At 37.1% G+C, this 22,226-nt stretch overlaps 1 protein-coding gene across 1 annotated transcript in view; it reads left to right on the top strand.

Moving 5' to 3' along the window:
* LOC150109147 (synaptotagmin-10-like) overlaps nt 1-21,156 on the top strand; it is a 113,645-nt gene extending 92,489 nt beyond the window's left edge. The window contains exons 6-9 of the mRNA XM_090401696.1: nt 4,974-4,980; nt 14,219-14,339; nt 19,034-19,205; nt 20,964-21,156. Of these exons, the coding sequence (XP_090257822.1) occupies nt 4,974-4,980; nt 14,219-14,339; nt 19,034-19,205; nt 20,964-21,156 (493 nt within the window). The remainder of the gene's footprint in view (nt 1-4,973; nt 4,981-14,218; nt 14,340-19,033; nt 19,206-20,963) is intronic.
* Nucleotides 21,157-22,226: the final 1,070 nt, after the last annotated feature.

Here is a 22,226-nt window from a genome sequence, read left to right as displayed (position 1 = left end):
CAGAGGGTGATACAATTGAAGGTGCTTCTCCTGCAGTAAGCAAACGACACCTTCACAGATGTGTCTGTTGTTTGGCAGTTAAACGACTCTTCAATGATGAAATTTTCATCATTGAAGAGTCGTTTAACCGCCAAAACAATCAAGTATATGTCCCGGATGGTCGCCCAGTACGTGATATAGCACCCAGGATTCAGAGGGGTCTGCTTTAGTGATGGTTTGGTTGGGGGGAGATGACGTATCATACCTCATGAGGGGTCAAAATCTGTCAATGTATCAAGACACCCCCCTCCCCTGAACATCGTTTCACAGTAGAGAGTGGACCACCCAACAGGACTCACTCCCGACCACACAACATTGGTTGGAGGCAAATATGCCTGACCACATATCACCATCTGATTGGCTATATCAGAAATCCTGATATGAACCCGTTGGACTTAAAATTGTGGTTGGAGCTTGAGACTAGCCTGCAAAATACATATCTGAGCATCGCCAGCTTGAAAGTGGATTTGGATCAAGCAGTGGTAGCGTTTCCGTTCGATGCTGAGCATGTCGCAATCGGTGTTGCCCCAGATTTCGTGCATGAAGGCAAAAGGAGTGGCATTTCGAACATTGAGTGCTGATATATATACGTTATCCATGTGGTTTGTATGTGCCATGATTTTCGGAGGAGAATGGGAGAGTAGTAGTAGGTAAGGTAAAGATTGAGACAGGTGATCAGAAATTTTAGGTAAATAGGTAAGGTAAAGATTGAGACAGGTGATCACAAAGTATAGTGATTCTGAATATTGTACAGCAAACTTCAGACTAGTCTTAATCATCATGAACACTCTGTACGATGAACTAGACTTTAATCAGCTACTTGCAATTTTCCGACATGTAGGAAACCTGCTGGCCGGGTAAAGTAGAGATCCATCAAATCGCGGAAGTCGAATCTGAGGACTATCAACCTTCAGAACCTCTCCCCACCACTTCTCAAGATGAGACAAGAGACAACAACCCAGCCACAGATACTCAAGACTCCAGAAGAACCAGACGACTACCAAACGGTGAACAGAAAAAAGCAACGAAAAGAGACACCACCCGAAGAACTGGAACACCAGCCAATGGACACAGCGGCACAAATCAAAGAACGAGTCCCGCCGGTAATCTTAAGAGACAAAAAACAATGGTCGACAATTTCGGAGGCCATAAGAAACTCCGAGATTAAATTCAAAACAGCCAAAAACTCCGACGGAGTCCGTATCCAGCCCGAAGGGACATCAGCCTACCGTCGGCTAACAAAGTTAATGGACGAGCTAAAGACCCCACACCACACTTTTGAACTGAAAAGCGAAAAAAACCTAAAAGTTGTCATCAGAGGACTGGTAGAAGAAATAGCCATCGACCTTAGATCTCAAGGACTGGAGCCCATAAAAATATCAAGAATGTACCGGGCAGACAAACGTCCCATGCCGCTGGTTCTCGTGGAAATTAATAAGGAACAAAGGATTTACGATCTCAAAACAGTTTGCAATCTCAGGATAAAAACAGAACCACTCAAAAAGAAAGCAAGAGCAGGACAATGACATCACTGCCAGAGATATGGGCACACAGAAACTGTGCAGAGCAGAGTACAAATGTGTGAAGTGCAGGGACAGTCACCCTACTCACACATGCTCCAAATCACGCACAACTCCAGCCACATGTGCAAACTGCGGCGGCCCACACCCAGCCAACTATAGAGGTTGCACTCTCCACCCAGATAACCTGGCAAGCAATAGAAAATCAGGCACTCCACCAGTTCAAAAACGTGCAACACCCCTTGAAGAAGGTATTTATCAGCGAACATCATACAGCTCATATGCTGCAGCAGTCGCCTCAAAGGCTAAATCAGCAGAATCTATGCCCAACAGTCAGAACACAGCTGCTATCCTTGCTGCCACCCTAGGGGAGATGCTAACAGCTTTCAGCAAGACCAACCCCAATCAGAGTGATACGAACAAGTTCTTAAAAAACACTCATCTTCACAATGATAAGCAATGAATAATATGTCGTGACGGACCTTTTCTGTCGTGTTCTAAATCTATCTAGTTTCAAGTCACTTTTATGAATAATACAACTAATTACGAAATGATCACAGATCCAAAAGTAGGGAAATTTATATTTATACTGCGCCACCCTATTCTTAGATTAGTCTATATAAATAGTAGGATCAGTTCTAAATTAAGTTAGCAGTCATCTCATTAGGCCAAATCATCTATTATCATTTTTACTTGGGGTTCCCGCAAGATTCGAATATTTATGAACGGTGCAATAATAAGGAATTCAGGCAAACACAATATTTAGATCAACAAAATAAAACATTTAATATATGATATGGTTAACAAATACAAGAACTCTATTTAAAAATGGAACTATACAATTAACTTAACACATCTTCTTAGGTCACTGATGCTAATTCAATGTTCTAATTTTCATATACTATTCACAGTCTCAAATACACAAATCTTCTTATCTCAAGTTAATATAACAATTTCACATTTATTCAGTCTTCACAAATTTATCAGCTCAATGTTTATATTCACAGCAGGCAATAAACTACGTAAGCTATATTCCAAGCAAATATATTCCCGGACCTTGAGCATCGGAGATATATTACAGTTAATGCTAGAATAGAGAAACTTATACAACTACTCTTACCAGACAATTTCTTCAACACATCAAATTATTGAGAGAGCACTTATGAATTAACTTAATTAACATTAGCGGAACACACATAATAAAATTTCTCCACAGTTCAAACTATACTACTGTTAGTCGCACTTCACTATTCCAAACAACAGTAATTAGGTACTGATATCTGTTCTTATTCACTTTTCTCCAAGTAATCAATATAACCTTTTCCTAGGGCAACACAGAATTAAAATCGTAATCCAGATTAACTGGAACTAATCAGAATTTTCGCATTGACTGTCCAGTTTCCTTTTATCTGATTACGGCATCAACCTTTCTTCATAACAACAGCAGATTTCGCTTATAACATTAAACTTTATGTTTCACTACTTATAGGTTCACTTCCGAACACTAAACTCATAAATTTCTGCCCTCAGGATTTTATAATCTTGGTTCCGCAAAACTCTCTCCTCACTCCTTAATAATAATTCTTCTCCCTTCCCTGTCTTATCTATGACCTTCCTTCTCTTTCTCTTTATCTCTCTATGACCTTCACTCCCACCTTACGTTCGAACGCCACGCTCTCTTCACTCGTGGTTGTTTACGCGTGCGTCTCCATGACAATAGACTAAGCGTAAACATTTCGCTAATGTAATGTATGCTCTTTTACTACTACATTTGTGATTACATAACATTAAATATTTTACAAATAAGAACAACAAAATATTTAAGCTACTTCTTCAACTTTTTGATTACGTATACAGTTAAATATAAAATAACACTTTACGTTACACCATATATATTTGGTTATACAAAATTCTATACATTTTAATATTTTATAAAATAATAGTAGGTCAGGTTTTGAATAAATATTCAATTAGTAATTCCTAATTAAGGAATAATAAATAATTTTATATAAGTCATGATTAATATTTAATAAGCAATGTTAAATGTGAATGAAAAAAAATAAATTACATAACATAGCTTCATTCACAATTTAACAAATACACCTGGTTCGAACTTCATATAGATCGCATTTTGGAATGCCAACGGCCTAAACAACAAACTCTTGGAACTACAAGAATTTACAGCAAGACATAGAATAGACATCCTCTTAATCAACGAGACGCACCTTCGGCCCTGAAACCCCAAACTAAGGAACCACGCACTACTTAGGAATGACAGACTCAATGCCAGAGGTGGAACAGCTATCTTTGTCAAAAAAGACATAAGATACGAGATCAAGAAGACAACGACTACACACCTGGAAGAAACTGGAATTGAGATACACACCAACAATGCAGGTAACCTAAACCTATATTGTCTACAACCCTCCAGGCAAACCACTACTAGCCTCGGATCTCTTCCAGCTACTCGACACAAATGAAGCAACAATTGTGGCGGGAGACCTAAACGCCAAACATCCTGCATGGAACAGTAGGAACTCCAACAACAATGGGAAGAGCCTACACACGTTCGCTATGACAAGAAACATCATCATAGAAGGTCCCGCTGAACCAACACACTACGGACCGCTGGGAAGACCTGATGTGCTGGACATAGCCATTTTTAGGAACACCTCGCACCAATTTCAGTTACAGGTAGTCAATGATCTAAGCTCCGACCACAATCCGGTACTACTAAGCCTAGGCAGGGAAACAGAAATCATCCCCAGGCAGTCCTCCACAAATTTCAAAAAGCTGAACGCTATTCTCCGCAACCTCACAGGACCCGTTCCAACCATCTACTCACCTAAAGAAATAGATACAGCGATCAGAAAACTGGAAAGCACAATCCAAGCTGGCCTAGCAGCAGCTTCCACCGTTACCACTCCAGCTCAAGCCAACCTGCTCCCAGAAGAGATTCTAAAGCTCATCCGCAGCAAAAACAGGATCAGACGCCGTTACCATACAACACTATCCCCCCAGGATAGACAAGAGCTAAACAGGGCAACAAACCTTGTTCGATATGCAATCAAAGATCACAAGAACCAGCTGTGGGAGAAGAAGCTAAGCTCCTTAAACACCAAAGACAACTCATTGTGGAAAATGACTAAAGCCCTTCGCAGCGACCGCCCCAACATTCAGCCAAACCAGGGAGAAAGGGGCATGGCCTATCGAGACGACGAGAAAGCAAAAGCCTTCGCGGACGCCCTGGAACTGCAATTCAGCCAAAACTATGTGCATGCGGACTTGCACTTCATTGAAAAAATACACAGGCATGTCCGCTGTGCACTCCATCAAACCAGCAGCCATGACAATACAAGCTATGCTACACCAAAGGAAGTACATCAAATCATCAAGAGCCTCAACAACAGAAAGGCCCCAGGTCCTGACGAGATTTCAAACCAAACCATAAAAGCACTCCCCCATAAAACAGTTATGCATCTAGTGGCGATCATCAACGCAATGCTAAGACTCAACTACTTCTTCACTCGCTGGAAACAGGCAAATGTAATCCTCATCCACAAATCTGGAAAAGCACCTCAATTCCCCCAGAACTAGACCTATCAGCCTCCTATCAAATCTGGGAAAAATCGCGGAAAAGATAATTCTGAACCGCCTACAAAATGAAACGGACAAGATTGACCTAATCCCAAAAGAACAATTCGGATTTCGCAAAGGCCACTGCACAACCCAACAGGTCCACAGAATTATAGAATTCATAACTACTGGATACAACTGGCAACAACACACAGGTGCAATCTTCCTGGATGTGGCGAAAGCCTTTGACAAAGTATGGCACAAAGGCCTCATCCACAAACTAATAGCTGCAAAATGCCCATTAAACCTAGCAAAAATCATAGAATCCTATCTGAAAGACCGAAAATTTCAAGTTAAGCTACATGGCCTCAGATCTCCCATGAGAAGCATCACAGCAGGTGTCCCGCAAGGCTCCCTCCTATCGCCACTACTCTTCAAAATTTTCATTTCAGACATACCAAACACAGCATCAACCACCATGGCCTTCTATGCAGACGACATGGCAACACTGACCAGATCACTCAGGCCACACTTAGCCACACAACGACTACAAGACGCAGCAACAAATCTTGAAGAATGGTTTCAGAAATGGAGGATAGATGTCAATGTCAACAAGAGTACTGCCATACTATTTACAAGAAGGAAAGCAATCCACCACGGAGCAGTCATGATGTTCAACACTGATATCCCCTGGCAAAAAGAAGTAAAATACCTGGGAATCAAACTGGATAACCGACTCAGATTCAACTCCCACATCTCACATGCCTGCAACAAAGCCAACTCAGCAATAGCTCAACTCTATCTGCTACTCAACCGAAGAAGCAAAGTCAGCACAGAAAACAAACTAACAATATACAAAACAATCATCAGACCCATACTAACGTACGGTTCGCCGGCATGGAGCCACACCTCCCCCAGCAACATCAAAAGACTACAGGTACTACAAAATAAATGCCTCCGAATGATCTTCGACGCGCCGTGGTTTGTTAGGAATGCTCTCCTCCACCAAGACAGAAACATGCCAGACATACCTTCATATCTCAACCAGACTGCAGCCAAGTATTTCGCCCAGGCATCACTCCACCCCAACCAACTCATTCTTGATGCATCAAATTATGATGAAAACGACAGATGGAGACACAAACGTCCGAAGGCAGCTCTGATCATCGCTTCACACGATTCTACACAGCCCTAATTCGGGCGAGCCATGCGCTCAAAAAAAAATTTCTCATTATCGATAATCACAATCTAGTGATGAAGGGATAAAAGTCCAAGGGACTGATGTCCATCTTGCCATTTAAGTTAACAGTTGTATGTGCCGATGACCTGAGGATGAGATCATCGTTGTACTGGGCACTTCCGAACACCACAACATATGCGGCAGAGGGTGATAAAATTGAAGGCGCTTCTCTTGCAGTAAGCAAACAACAGACAGAGTAAATATGTAAATAATTTACTGATAAAGGTTTGTGTGCTGTTCAAAGTTGTTAACAGTATTTATGGCTAGACTAGGTACAATACGATAGCACAAGAATTGCAATATCCTACCTTCCAGAAAGTTCAAATTCGATCGTATTTTTCTTGAAAATGTGAAATGCTAAGAAACTGTCACAACTGGAACCAATCCGACTATGCCAATATTCCAGTTTTGAAAGTTGAGCTCTAGTAATTGTTCATACGTTTTTGTTATTTTATTTTATTAATAATTATTTAATTTAATCTTTGCAACTTACAATTGTTCCTTTCACCCTAATAGTGTGTTATCGCTTCCATGAAGTAATTAGCTGGGGGGGGGGGGGGCAGCCCATGACTATCCTCTCTGTTTATGGAATTTTCATTGCCAAACGAAATGGATAGTTCATTGTGAACTTCAACAAGGCTGAAATATCAGGAAGAAATTCAGCTTGAATAAGGTATAAAGTATCTTTAAGTGAGATATGCTGAAGAGAGAGGGTTTTATGGGTATTGAAGCTGACCATGATTTCTGTGTTGGAATATGAGACTAAATTTTTTTTTTTTGTGTGTGTGTGTGTGTGTGTGGGAGGTGGGTGTTGCCAGTATATTGGGAAAGCTCATTAGCTAATTTGTTTGTAATCTACAATTGGGCATAATGAATGGGACACTGTTTATGGATTTTAGGTAGTTCATATATATGGGAGGGATTACAATTATATGTTCACAACCTCCAGAGGCGAGCCATTCCACTAAAGCATTGCTCTATCAGAGAAAAATCTAGCTCTCTTTATTTGACTGCATTTATTCTCTACTTGCATGGAAGCCCCCCTCATCCCCTTCTCCATAAAATGAGAAATTTTATCTAGTTGTATCCTGTATGACCATTTCAGAAGTTTATTGGTCTAAATCACATCATCTTTCTCCTGTTTGCTAGCATCGAAAGTCCACAAATTTTTTCTCTCTCTCCTCCCTCATAATCCAAATTCCAGTCCTGATATCATCTTTAGTACTCTCCTTTGAAACCTCTCCACTGTATCTGCATCACCTTGGAAATCAGGAGAGAAACCAGATCTGCAGGAATAGTACAGACAGTCATATCAATGGTTTGTAAAAAGGCAAAACAACTTCTTTATTCTACTATGTCAATTTCCTTTCAACACAGCAATTATCCTCTGGGTTGTAGTTATGGTCTTTGTTAAATGGCCCTTGAACTTCAACTTCTTACTAAAACTTTAAGATTTATAACCTGGTCAGTTTCTTCTAACATAATCCCAACAATATAATAATGCTGGATATCTCACTACACCAAAGTGCATAACTTTAGATTTACTAACATTGAACTGATAACCATTTTCACATACAATTCCATAGCTTATTCAAATCATTCTGCAAGTACTGTATGCAAGTTGCATTCTTGATTTTCCTCTCTATTTTTGCATTATTTGACAGGAGAAATATGGCAAATAGCAATGTGTCTTCTGTTAAATCCTTCCCAGTGTCATTAATGTAAAGATTGAACAACAATGGACGAAGAACTGATCCCTGAAGGGGAGGGGGGGGGGTACACAAATGGTCACCTTAAATCTTGCAGTCTCAACCCTCATATACCATTTCTGATATCTGTCAGTCAGCCATCCTATTATCCATGCTAATATTTTAGTCCAATTCCATATCCTCTAATTTATGCAACAGCTTACCATGCTTTGTCAAAGTCCAACAGTGTTGTGGTGTATCCATTCCCCTCATCTAACCCAACCATCACATTTTGATAACATGTGTGCAAGTTACTCAAACATGGCCTTTCCCCCACTTAGTAAACCCATGCCATTCATTGCAAAGCACAAATTTTTTCTTAACGTTAGAGATTGCATTTCTTTCTATATGCAATCTCTAACAAACTCTTCACCACCACCACTCTAAAGATACTAATAGATCAATAGTTTGACACATCAATCTTTGCAAAACCCTTGTGCAATGAAATTATCATACATTCTTTCCACTTCTGCAGAATCATCCTTGTGCTGAGACTGAAATTATACAGCTAGGTCAAATGAAGAGATGAATGTTCTTTTAGCATATGTGATTCAATGAGTTGGCTTTTTATGTATTTTGGTTTCTAGAGCAGAGTTTACATTATCTAAAACTTTAATGTGGTGATGATAGCACTAAGCTTATGTAGATCTAACCTTTATGGACAGGATTATCATTCTGAAGTATCAGACCATGGGAAAATGGCCAACTTACAAATTGGTGAACTGTACAACCATATGAACACTGTTGTTTGCATTCTAATATGAAATTAATTCTCTTGTGAAAGATTTCTTGAACTAATATGTATATCTGTTAGCACTGACACAACAATACATAATCTCCTTACTCAACTAAAGCTAATGGATAACTAAGTACAGGAATATTTCACTCTTCCCACTGTGACATCATTCTTGTACTACGTTAGCTGCCAGAAGCATCAGATGACAGTTAGGATACGATCATAAAGGCACTCTGCAAGAGAACTACTGTCCATTCATTATCACAACACTTGAACATTTTTGGCTTATGTACTGTAAACATATAATTTTTATGCCTAATTTTGTTATGATCTGCTTTGGTACAATTTTTTTTTAGAAAAACCAATCATATTTATTCATTTGTTATCTCTGTTGCTCCTCAAACACCAATAAGTGCTCTGAACTCTTCATCTCTCTTTAAAGCTCAATTTTCTACAGTCAAAATATCTTAATACTGAGGTCATCCTTCTTGGGGACTTCAAATATCCACAACTCAAATTGCCTTCCTGTCTCTAGTTTAGTAGAATTCAGTTCAACTCAAGTTCAATAGAACCTTGATTAGTAAATCAAGCAGAAAGGAATGATGAGATATTTACCATTAGCAATGGCCTAACAACACAGATCATCAGTCTCCCTATGAGAATACCTGACAACCAATCTGCCAACACACTTGATCTCTTCTTAACAAGCTTCCTATGCAAATATAATGTGGATATTGGTTCTCCTCTAGATAGCTTAGACCCACAACCTCATATGTCTTCTATGCCATGGAACAACCTTCATCCAAAAAGTGTCAGTCTTGTGTACTCTGGCACTACAAAGATGCCAATGGAATGACCTCCATTACTTAGCTCTGAAATGTTCAAATGTTGCAAAATTACCTCCTTCCCAAATCTGGTGCTTTGCCAAAGCCATCGGATGCAACTTTTGTCAAACCATGTTTCCACCTCTCTCTTACATCTTATAGAACCACAGTTACTTTGCCCAAACACAAAACCAACTTACTGGCATCACTCTTTCAATTTCTGCATTGATCACAATGGTAATGTGAGGGCAAAGTTACCCTCACATTACCAAGAACTCCTCCATGCCACCATAGTCTTCTAATAGAAAAAAAAATCTAGTGTCCTTAATAATTTGAACACAAACAAGACATTTAGTCCTGATGGTAATCCCACCATTGCCTGTCCTGTTCACAGGAGATATTCACGTAAAACTACTGAGATACTTTTACAAAAAAATCTGAATATTCTAAGTATTCCTGGAATATATGTAATTACAGGCCTTTTTCTAAGTATGTAGAAGGATTACACTAAATATTGTTGCTGTTGGTGTGCATAGGAAAACTAAACCAACACATCATGTATTGTGAAAGAATCACCTTGAAGGCAAATTCCATTCCTGAAGAATTATGATTTCAACCTCTTTTAAATACTGCTTAACCTTAAGCTAATTTTTTTAAAAAACAATGAATAAGGAAAGTCATGGATTCATTTACTTGAGCAATTAGTTTCCAAGACATAGCAATGCTAAATCAAAGGAGGAATTTTTATCAGCCCTGAACTAAAGATCATGATTCTGAAAGAGCAAGATGTAGAATAAAAAACAGAATGGAAGACTTTCAAATCAAATACATGTGACAATTTCTTAGAAAATGAAAAATCAGAAAGTTATGCAGAATTCCAAAACTCTGTTTAAAGCCACACAATGGGAGGTGATATATCCTTGCAATGCATTTTTTGCACTCCTTAGACCAGTGAACCTGGGTGTAATCAGTGATAAGCACAGCAAAATATTTCATCAGTACATTAAGTATGGTAAGCTGGAACAAGAGAATTTGGCTATGTTTGTAGACTACTGCTGGACTGTTAATTATTCATATACTATCTAAAGATGCCAAGTAAAACATCATGAAAAAGGAAATCTTCTGTAATTATTTAATTCTAATATATAATTATATTCAAAAATATTCAATATAATCCAGCATTAGAACACTTGTTTCAGTCTCACCCAAAATAGTGATACAGTTTTACTAGGTAACTTTATTTTTTGATCCTGGCACATTGTTTCATTAAAAACCATTTCCACTAAATCGAATAAATAATATTTTTCATTTTCTGCCCCATGTTATTATTAATGCAATTATAAAGATACTTTATTACCTAAATTCATGAAAATGACTGGTTAACTGACTTAAGCATATTTCATGATGTAGAGAGCTAGCAGAATGATTTGAACAGTATGGGCAAAACATAATGGATGTTGATTTAATGTGGAAAATGTAAAGTTATGCATTTTGGAATAAACAAATTATAAGCTGTGTACCACACTCAGGCAACATCTGGGAAAAAGAAGATGAAGCCAGGGATTTGGGGGTAGTAATAGAGAGTTGAAGTTTAGAGGGCACATTGCTAAAGTGAGCATGATAGCTCACAGGATTACTTAGTTATTGAAGAATACACTTACAAGCAGAGATAAGGGAGTTATAATTCCTCTTTATAAAGCTTTGATACAATATCTGGATTACCATGCTCAGGTCTGGTGAGCTGGGTTTCTTGGAGATGAGGAAGTGGTGGAGAGGATCCAGAGGTGAGTAACCAAGATGGTGAGTAGTGTGTGAAATGCACCCTATGCAGACAGATTGAGGGATTGCAAAAGTTGGTTGATAGGAGGAAAAAAAAAAAAAAAAATGTGTGTGTGTGTGTTGAGGGGAGAGGATATGATAGAAACATTTGAGTTAAAGGTGCAGGAGGAAGTGTTTCAACACTTGACTAGAAGGAGCAGAACAAGATCAAGGGTGTGAAGACTAGATTTTTTGCTTGTAGAGTGGCAAATGAATGGGATGGGTTGCCTGAGTCAGTTATAAAGTGCTTTGTCTGTTAATGGTTTCAAGGAGAGGTACAATAAATATTGTGTTGACAGTTTGGGTCTCCCATGATATGACTTAGGATTCCATGGCAATAATAATATAACAGTATTTGGTTTCAGTGGTTACTTGAACTATTAAGGTTTATGTTTGCAAAATATTATAAATTGTTTCAAAACCATTCTGAAACACTGACAATGTTTGTCATCCTATAATTGGAATGTGAATAACACTTGTTAATGAGGATTTGTAAATAGGATTCAAATGGACCCCCCCCCACCTTTACCAGCATGTCAGATGTCTTTATTGTGAGCATATTAAACATAAGTTTAGCTAAGTATTATTCAATGATAAAAATTAAAATAAATAAACCTTAATTGTTAACTGGAACAAAAATGCATTTTGCAAAATTAATATAAACAGTCCAAATTCAAATACTTGCATGTCTTACTATTTTAAGTAAGAAATTAAATTATCAAAAATACACACAAATTTAAATTTTGTGTGTCTATATATATATAGCCCATTACTATGATGTCCTGGCAAAACATTGCCCTGCTCATCACTCATTGCACCAAGGTTTTCAAGAAAGGTCAGGTGAGAATGAAGTAAATCTCCACTGACTATCTGGTCCTCATTTTGTGTTACTTTATAAGTTTGTCAACTATCTGTTTACAATTTTCACATAACTGTTGCTCCAAAACTCAACAATATTTCTGAATTGTTTCCAGTCTTCTATGACGCTGAGTCTCTTTCTGAATTTGTTATCTTTGAATAACTTCCTTAATTTGAAGCCTATAAATATAACTTCTTTAAGTTTGGCTTGTATTTTTTTAGAAATCTACCAGTTTGGCAATGAAATGCAGATAAACTTTGGTTCAATGCATTAAAAAAATGCATACGATATAGTTTAATAAACAATAGCAGAAATATTTTCTTTAATGCATAAAAATGATTTGTTACATGATCTTTTGGTTCTCTCCAAATCATTAGAAATCCAAGTCATAAACTGGACTTTTCCATGAATCTATTGAAATTCAAATTAACATTAGAGATAATTCAGCAATAACAAGCTCAATTTTTAATCAGATGACGTAACAGAAGAAGTGTATGCTTGAGGGTTTCTAACTTATAAATGCAACACAATATTATGTTACAGAAATTACAGATTCATAGGCACCCGAGTGCAATTGATAACAGACTGAGTTTGTGTTCAGTACTTCCTGATGTAAGATCAACTCAGGTATGTTTAAACCATGCCTCCATTTATTTTCAAACTACTGCAACATGACTGTTGTAAAAGGGTAACTAAGCAACATAATTTAAATGTTTAGCACTATCTATTTGGAATATGTTATCATGAATTGGTAATAACTCATGGTAGTATACTCCAAAAACCTACACATCTGTTAAAAAATAAATTAAAGATGTCAAAACAATTATATTATTGGCTTAATCCTTTATCCAACTGTAAGAAAGTCTGCACGTGAAGTATCTTCACGACTGGGCTACTTCTGTACTGTACGCCCACAGATGCGAGACCCTTAGACACTTCTGTGCATGCCAGAAAAAGGAGAATCCATTCAATAATAGGGTAATCAATCTGTCTTGTGAATGAGTTGTTTATTATTATTACAAGTTGGAAAATTATTTCCTTTATGAAAATTCTAGTTCTTAAAGTAGTAACTATTTTGCATGTTGGTGATCAATTTGTACATCATTTATTTATTTATTTATTTCTCCCTTTCAGCATGAATTGACTACTCTTGGCACCTTGCCGGGATCGGTTCTATGAAGTGGGCATACAATATAGAGGCTAATGACTTCACATCAATTGCTTTAATGTGCAGAGTTCTGGTGAGAGCCAAACCCAGAAGGGATACCAACGTTTTGAAATCCAGGTCTAGTAATAATACGGTTATACACATTTTCACTACTTGTATATGGGAAATACGATTTCTGAACTACTTCAACGTTGGTATCCCTTCTGGGTCTAGCTCACACTGATGAGACCTTGATAAAGGTCTAAACTAATCTGGGTAGTGGCCCCTTCCTATAATTCATAACATCATTCATGCCCGAAAGGATGTGTGCACTTTGCATTATGGAATACTAAGACAACTGATGTGAAGTCATTAGCCTCTATATGCAAGTATAAGTCATGAATATACTTCACAAACAAACTTTGTGTACACTTGGATAAAGGATTAAACCAAGAATATAATTTCTTGGCATGTTTAATTTATAGCATAACCAAGTGAAAAAACTTTTAACATCTATTTTAAAAAAATCTCTATTTAATGGAATTGTATGATTGAAAACTGGATTTATCATGTTGATATATAATTAGAATCACCTAAATTCATTTCAGTTACAGAAAAAAAGAAGTTTTAATTTGCTGACCAGTGCAATTATGAACATCTTGTAAAAACTAATTCAATGCTTATTTTCAAGCATTTTTTATTTATTTTAAGGAGAAAGTTGACCGTGGCGAGCTGATGCTTTCATTATGCTACCTACCTGCAGCAGGAAGGCTGACGGTTACTATTATAAAAGCCAGAAATCTGAAAGCTATGGATGTGACTGGATCATCTGGTAAGACTTAGGTAAAATTTGTTAGACTAAGATTTGCCACTAAACAAATCTTGAAGATGAATGAGAGGGATGCTTATCCCCTCCTAAGAAATTAGAACAATTTCAAAAATTTGAATTTTTCAGCTGAATAATGAAAAAAAAAAAAAAAAAATTGACCAAAAGATAAACATTCATTTAACATGAAAAATGCATTTTTTTCACATTTACTAGTTTAGCATGGTGGCGCTGATATTATGGGATACAAAATAGGACAACTTGATATGAAGCTGACTGCTCTCTATATAAGTAGCATATTCATGAAGATATTTCATATGCAAAGTTTTGTTTTCTTGGGTAAAATTGGGATGAAAACAATATAATTTCTTTTCAAGTATAATTTTCAAATGAAAAAATTTCCCAAATAGTTTTCTAACTCAGAGCATTGTAAAAATACGATAATACACCATTTTGCAATTGCATATGAAAAACTGCTGACTTGTTTATTTGAGACAGTTGCCGAGTATCTCTAGAGGAGATACTGAGGAGAACCAAACAGACCCATTATCCAGAGTATCCAAGTGGGACTACTGAGATTAATATTACCCACAATAGCAGATGCTATAGGCATAGTCATGCCTGATATTATAGTATATGATGATGATTTAACCATTAAGGCATGTCCAACTCTTGGTGACCTTGCAGGCAAGTGTTCTCCATGTTGTCCTGTCAAGCACTGCTTCCTTCAGTTGTTTGTTCATGTTGGTATTCGCTTGAATGGTGTTGAGCCAGCGTGTACTTTGTCGGGTCCCTTCTTCTGGTTCTACTGACCATTCTCAACATCACAGACTTTTCTAGTGAGTTGGCATGCATGACGTGGTAAAAGTAAGTTAGTTGTAGTCTAGTGATTTTAGCTTCCAGTGATGTCACTGGTTTTATGAGCTCCAGCACTTCTCTATGTCATCCTGGCTGTCTATGATATTTGTAACAGTTTCTGAAAGCACCCCATTTCAAATACATCAATTTTTTGTTTCTGTCAGCCCTGTTTGTCATCCAGCTCTCGCACCCATATGTCATTATGGGAAAGATTATAGCTCTAGTCTACTTTTGGTACTTAAGAGTGATTTGCTTTTCCAGATATCTTATTCATGCTGACCATTACATTATGGCCTAGAGTGATCCTACACTTAATTTCAGGGCAGATTTGCTACCTTCACTTGATTTTTGAACCAAGGAAGGTGAAATCCTGAACCAATTCAGTTTCTTGGTCATTGGTTTTAAATTTCACTTCTCCACTAGCTGCTGTTGTCACGATCTTTGTTTTCTTTATATTTAGGTGCAGCCCCATTTTTTCACTTTCTTTCTTGATTTTCAAAATCAGATTTAACAGGTCTTCTTCTCTTTCTGCCAGTAAAGTTGTATCATCTGCATACCTCAACTTGTTTATAGTTTTTCATCCTGTATTCACTCTGATGTTGGATGAGTCCATGTCTAACTTCCTCATGATCACTTAAGCATAGAGGTGGAAAAGAAATGGGGACAAAACACACCCTTGCTGATCCTGAACCAATCTGTGTCGCCATATAGTGTTTGCACTGTTGCTCTTCCTGATCAATATACAGCGATCTAATAAATTTGATCAGGCGAGGTTCGCCACCAAGGTCATGCAGAGCCACCCATAGCTTATCATGCTCTAATACAGTCAAAAGCTTTGCTGTAATCAATGAAACACATGTATATATGTACAGGTGTTCATGGGTCTTTTTTCAATAATCCAACTGATGTTGGTAATGTGATTTCTAGTGCCTCTCCCTTTCGTGAAACAGGCTTGGGCATCAGGTAGCTCCTGATTGATGACCTGCATGGCTATTGTTGAATAATCTTCAGTAGGACTTTGCTTGCATGATAAATCAGTGCTATTGTGGAATAACTGGAGCAATTTCTGGCATTACCTTTCTTTGGTAACGGGATGAATAATTTGGTATAAATTGGTAACTGATCTTGTCCAGTCCTTAGGCCATTTGCAAGTAGACCATATCTCTTGGCACAAATCTGTCATAATGCTGAATAGCATTGGTTTTAGGAGTTCTGGGAATCCTATCAATACCCAAGACTTTCTTGTTTGGCAAGTTTCTCATGGCCCAAGCAACTTCTCCTTCCAAGATGTTTGGTCCTCTGTCCATAAGGCCATTTTCGTTGTCTTCTTGGTGTTCAGTCAGGTTGGCATACAGCTTTTCTGTGTATTCCTTCCACCTGTTCTTGATTCTTTTGCTGGTCGCTCAGTTCATTACCATTGCAGTCCCTGACTATTCCATGTTGTGTGCAGAGAAACTGGATCGCATCATCTTCACTTCAGCAAACAGGGCCCTGGTATGTCCCTTTCTGTTAGCTTCTTCTAGATGTTGATATTGTTTATCTGTCTTTCCTTGCTTCCCGTTGGAAAGCTGCATTCAGCGTTTTGACTTCATCCTTGTCTCTGCTGGCTTTAACCACTCTTCGCTGAACAGCTATTTTGATGGTGTTGTCAGATAGCCATTTGTTTGTTTTCTTTGGCATTTAGTACAGCATAGCATGTTTCTCAGCAATTTCAATGATAGTATCTCTAATCTCATGTGATTGCTCCTCCGTGTCATTTCCATCAAGGTTGAGTAAGTCAAACCTGTTCTTCATTTCCATAGCATACACTGGTTATATCTTGTTGACAATGAACCTTTTCTGGATGATGTCTTTCTTTATCTTGCACAGTTTGAGCTTCATTCTGACCACTAACAGTTGATGGTCTGTGCTGCAGTCAGCACCAGGTAGTGTCTTTGTTGAGGCGATAGAGCGTCTCCAACACTGTAGGCATAAAATGAACTCAATCTGGTTCCAATGTTGTATGTGAGGTCCATGTGTACAAACGTTGCTCAGATTGGATAAACCATGTGTTCACAATGCTGAAGTGATTTTCCTGGCAGAAATGCATAAGACGATCACCAGTTTCATTCCTTTTTGCCTAATCCAAACCAGCCTACTATCCTTGCATCTTCTCTTTCACCTACTTTTGCATTGAAATCGCCCATGGTGCACAATAGGTCGTTCTCTTGTATTTGGTTTAGAGCATTTTGAAGTTCATCATAGAATTGTTCTATTTCAATTTCACTTGCATCTGAAGTTGGTGAATAAACTTGTAGTATGGTAATGTCGAGTGGTTTGCCAAGAATTTGGATAGATATTCTAAGATCACGTACTCGATGATTCTCAACACATCTAGCCACCTGCTTTTACAATGAAGGGAAGTCCCCTTCTTCTAACACTGTCATTTCCAGAAAAAGTAGACTGTAATTTTGTTACACTGAAACTGACCATTTCCTGTCCAGTGTAATTCACTAATACACAGGATATCTGTTTGTTCTGATCATCTCACATTTCACAATTTCTAGTTTTCCAAGGGACATACCCCTGACGTTCCATGTTCCAATTTGGCAAAATTCTGTGCAGCGCATTATTTCTTTCATCATGGGCATCATCAACTGTTGGGCTTCCTGTAGGATTTAACCCAACTGCATCATATACTCCCTGACTACTAGGCACAAATCCTTGCTCTTCTCCAGTTGCTTGCAGGCTACCATCTAGCCTGGAGGGTTCAGTGTTGGTATCCACATTTGAAGCATGTCGAAGTATTGCCATAAAGCATTCTCATGAGGTTCTTTTTACAGGGTAGTTCACCAACCCTCCCCATTTATCTGGACTTTGGACCACCATATAGCTGACAAATCAGGCATATGGCTGGGTTATTATAGCATATATTGTACTGAAGTATTAATTTTTTCTACAAGTTAAGGTAGATACTATGTAGGTTTATATGTATTTAAACTGAACAAGAAGTCATTTATTTATTTGAACAAGAAGTCATAAAATTTGTAACAACAGTGCATGCATGAGCTAGGTTAAGGAGAAAGAGGATAAAAAAAGGTGTATGATTATTGTTTTTAATTAAGGTGGTATTTTTACAAAAAGTAAATTAATTATAATACATAAGTTTTGTCTTGTGAACAAATCAGAAGAAACTGTATAACGAATAATGAAAAATAATTAAAAAGTCCACCGGAGTACATCATATGATGTACTCTGGTGGAGTTTGTCTTTTAGTAATATAGCTAATCTGCTACAAATGATTAGTCTTTGTAGCAGAGCAGATGTCTTCACTTTACAAGCTGTGATTTCATATTCCACTACAGGATAATGATAATGAATTTCACTACCTTATCATCTAATTTAGGAGCCTGAAATGGCAAAAAGAAACATGTTTCCTTCTCCTGATTTTATTTAACTTGACTTGCTCATTGCACTAATGTATTACAGATCTAACTATGTGTGGATGGAATAATCATAAAACCGAATCTTACAATTTATTTATGTTAACTGAAATATAAAATAAAAACATACTTTCTCAAAAAAAAAAAAAAAAATCATCTTTAAATAGCCACAAGCAAATAACAGTAGCAATTGTGCTTCTGGTATTAGAAGCAGGTCAGATGTCACAAAATTGATTGTGAATATGTGTGTATTGAGTACTTTACTGCAAAGCTCTCTTCTCAAGAATAATAACAATGTGACTAAAACCATCTTCTATATCTATATATTTTTATGTTATTATTAATTTCTAATGCCTGCATATATTATCTACTTATCAAAATTATATGAGCTTTTTTTTTTCCTTTTTTTTTTTTTCACAGATCCATATGTTAAGGTTTCATTAATGTGCCAGGGCAAGAGAATCAAAAAGAAGAAAACAAGTGTGAAAAAGGCTACCTTAGATCCGGTGTACAATGAAGCTTTGGTTTTTGATGTACCAGCTGAAAGTGTTGATCACGTAGCTTTAGTCATCAAGGTCATTGACTATGACAGGTAAGGCAATAATATTTGGAACTGATGCTTGTTCCTACCATATATTTGATTTGGACTTAAAGCACCATGGAAATATTAATGATAATATGAGGATAGACATATAAAGCTACACTGAACTATGTTTCTGTGCTTCTCTTTAGCACTGTTCCAATATTTTTTTTTTTTTTTGGTCAATGTTCAGTAATCATATTAGTAAGAATTCTGACTTTTGTGCAGTGAATCCTCATGACAGCTGATCATGTGGATAAAAGAATAACAAGAATAATTTATTATAATGGACAGTTTGCTAATAATGAATTTCCTTTAGAATAGAGCATTGATTCTGCAGAGTTCAATATGATTTTTGATGTTATAGTAGGGGAGTAATATAATATTTGCAATACTTAGAATTCACTCCCTGGAAAAATATTTACTTCTGACTCATTCTACAAGCTTTTTTGCTGGTTCAGGTAATGTGGGACTTGCATATTGCAGTCCTACCATGAAACCCTATGTTGTGAGCCTCAGTTCTGAATGTTCTTTTGTGCAGATTCTTGCCTGCAACTCTGCATTCAATGTGTCAGCCAACGAATGGCAGTTTTTACATATTATCCTTCATAGCATCCTAGAGTCATGTTCGGTGAGTGTGGTGGGTCATCCACTGCAGGTAGCACTTGCAGTTGGCTCCCTGAGCTTCCATCTCAGTATGGTATCACTGATTGCTGACCTGGGATGGCCCAAACAGATAGGCTTGCAACATGTCATCCTATCAATGCCTCTTTCATGCTCATCAGCCATTTCACCCAGACACGGATGCACTGACCTGGAGCATCGTATTCCTCTAATTTATACTGGCTACAAACACGACTTGTTACATGGCATGATGCACCTTGTTCATTGGGGTGGGTGTCTACTGACTTCTTTCAAAACAATGTACAGCATCAGGGTTAGGGCCCATGAGATGGTAACAGTCATCTTGGATGCCAACGAAACCATTCAGATGACCAGCTGTCAGCACTGTTAGTAGTAACCATTATCAGACCTCCATATTCTAGTAACACCTCATGGGAGATCCTAATGTCACACACACACACATAGTTCTTCAAGTAATGCTTTCATCTCATGCAATGTTTCTAAATTCTCAGACTATATATTCAACTTATGACATTGTATTAAATGACAGGACAGTTAATCCAGTATCCATTGTCATATGCCATGTCTGTTAAAGTATGGCATATAACAATGCCATGCTCCTCATGTAAATGGTTATTAACATTCATCTTATGCTGCTTCCATAATACCTTCTTCCAAAACGCATGCCTACTCTCTTCGTTCATCCATTTTTGCAGCTACATTTAACCACCTGACCTGTGAAATACGTTTATGCACTGCTGCTGTTAAATAATTATTAACTAGTACCCAAGCAGCACTGATTTTCTTTTTACTCAACTCCTCATTCCATGCAATAGTTCTCCAAAATGTCTGCTAAACTTTTCATAATCAGCAATTTTGTAGTTCCACAAGTCTTTACATAATGCTGACCACCAGAAAAGTAACCACCTCATGATCATTCTCACTAAATGGCTCTTGAGGGAGATTCTGTTCACCTTTATGCACTTTAACAGATGACTGCTTATTACATCCATGATCACTAAACTTACATCTGAGTTTGTTTTTGTGAGGGGGAGAGTATGAAAATAAGGATGAAGTAATACTTAAAACTTTATGAAATTATTAACTTGAGTTCATCAATATTAATTCAGTATTAACTTATTATAGGGTTGGTGCCAATGAATTAATGGGTTGCTGTGCCATTGGAGGCTGCTGTATTGGACAGGGCAGAGAACACTGGCTTGAAATGCTGGATAATCCTCGTAAACCCTTGGCTCAATGGTATCCTTTAGCTGAAACTCTACCACCAATGCAGGAGGAGGCAAGGTCTTCACCAGTAAATTGTCTAAACATGAGATGATTTTGTTGCTTATGAAAAGAAAGGTGATGTTACTAACAAATCTCTGGTATTGGAAAGCCTGTAAACTGGAGACATGCTCACTTATGATGAGGGAGTATTTCTTTTACCTTCACTCAGATCTCCATCATACAATGTCTGTATGTGAAGTGGCATTATTTATGTTGTACACAGCGGCAAATGCTAAGGTAGACCACTAGTTTTTCTATAGCAGTATGTAAGTTGATGTGTACAGTAGACTATATGTACATACTTTAGGAGCACCACAGATGTACAGATTTTGCTAAATACGATTCACTGAAAGATGCCAGTATAACTGTAAAATTTATGATATGCACCACATTGCAAACATCAGAAGATAGTGCTCAATGCATTTGAAGAAAGGCATATAGAATTAAATGATTAAAGTTACCTAAAAAAAAGTTATTTCAGGCTTGAAAAGAAAATCATTGAAATTACAGATAGGATAACTACCTAGCGCCAAGAAGATATAATAAATGCATATTAATGTCATCTATCTTTACACACACACACAAATTATAAAATGATAAGATAAAGTAAAAATGAAAATAAAATAAAAAATGGTATAAGTATTGACATAACTATTTCTATGATATCATAAGAGGAAAATAAAAATTTTGTAAGGAAAATTGCAAAGGTCTATAAACAATAAAATAACTGCCTTTTCTATGGAAGATAATGATGCTGTAGGAAAACAGATAAAGGAAATTAAAAAAGAAAATAAAATTCTTCATATTCAATGTGTTATCATATAATGAAGAAATTATATGATAACACATAATGAAGAAGACCTTCTCAAATAGACATTATTTATAAGAAAATATCTTTTAAAAGAGAAACAGCTTTGTCATAATTTAATATTTTGTATAAGGGAAAAAGAATGGAAATTTTTTAATTTCTCTGTTACATTAAAAAAAAAAAAAAAAATTCACTAACTTTAGTCATAAAATGAAATTGATGACATTACTTTGTGGCATATAATATACCAAAATTTTTTATTTAAGAAAACTGAAAACACACACAATGATCTTTAGGTTCTAAAACAGTTATTA

The sequence above is a fragment of the Typopeltis vanoorti genome, chromosome 2 (genome assembly GCF_054136105.1).
Source record: "Typopeltis vanoorti isolate ZY-2024b chromosome 2, IOZ_Tvanoo_1.0, whole genome shotgun sequence".
Classification (NCBI taxonomy): domain Eukaryota; kingdom Metazoa; phylum Arthropoda; class Arachnida; order Uropygi; family Thelyphonidae; genus Typopeltis; species Typopeltis vanoorti.
This window is presented reverse-complemented; position numbering and strand designations above follow the sequence as displayed.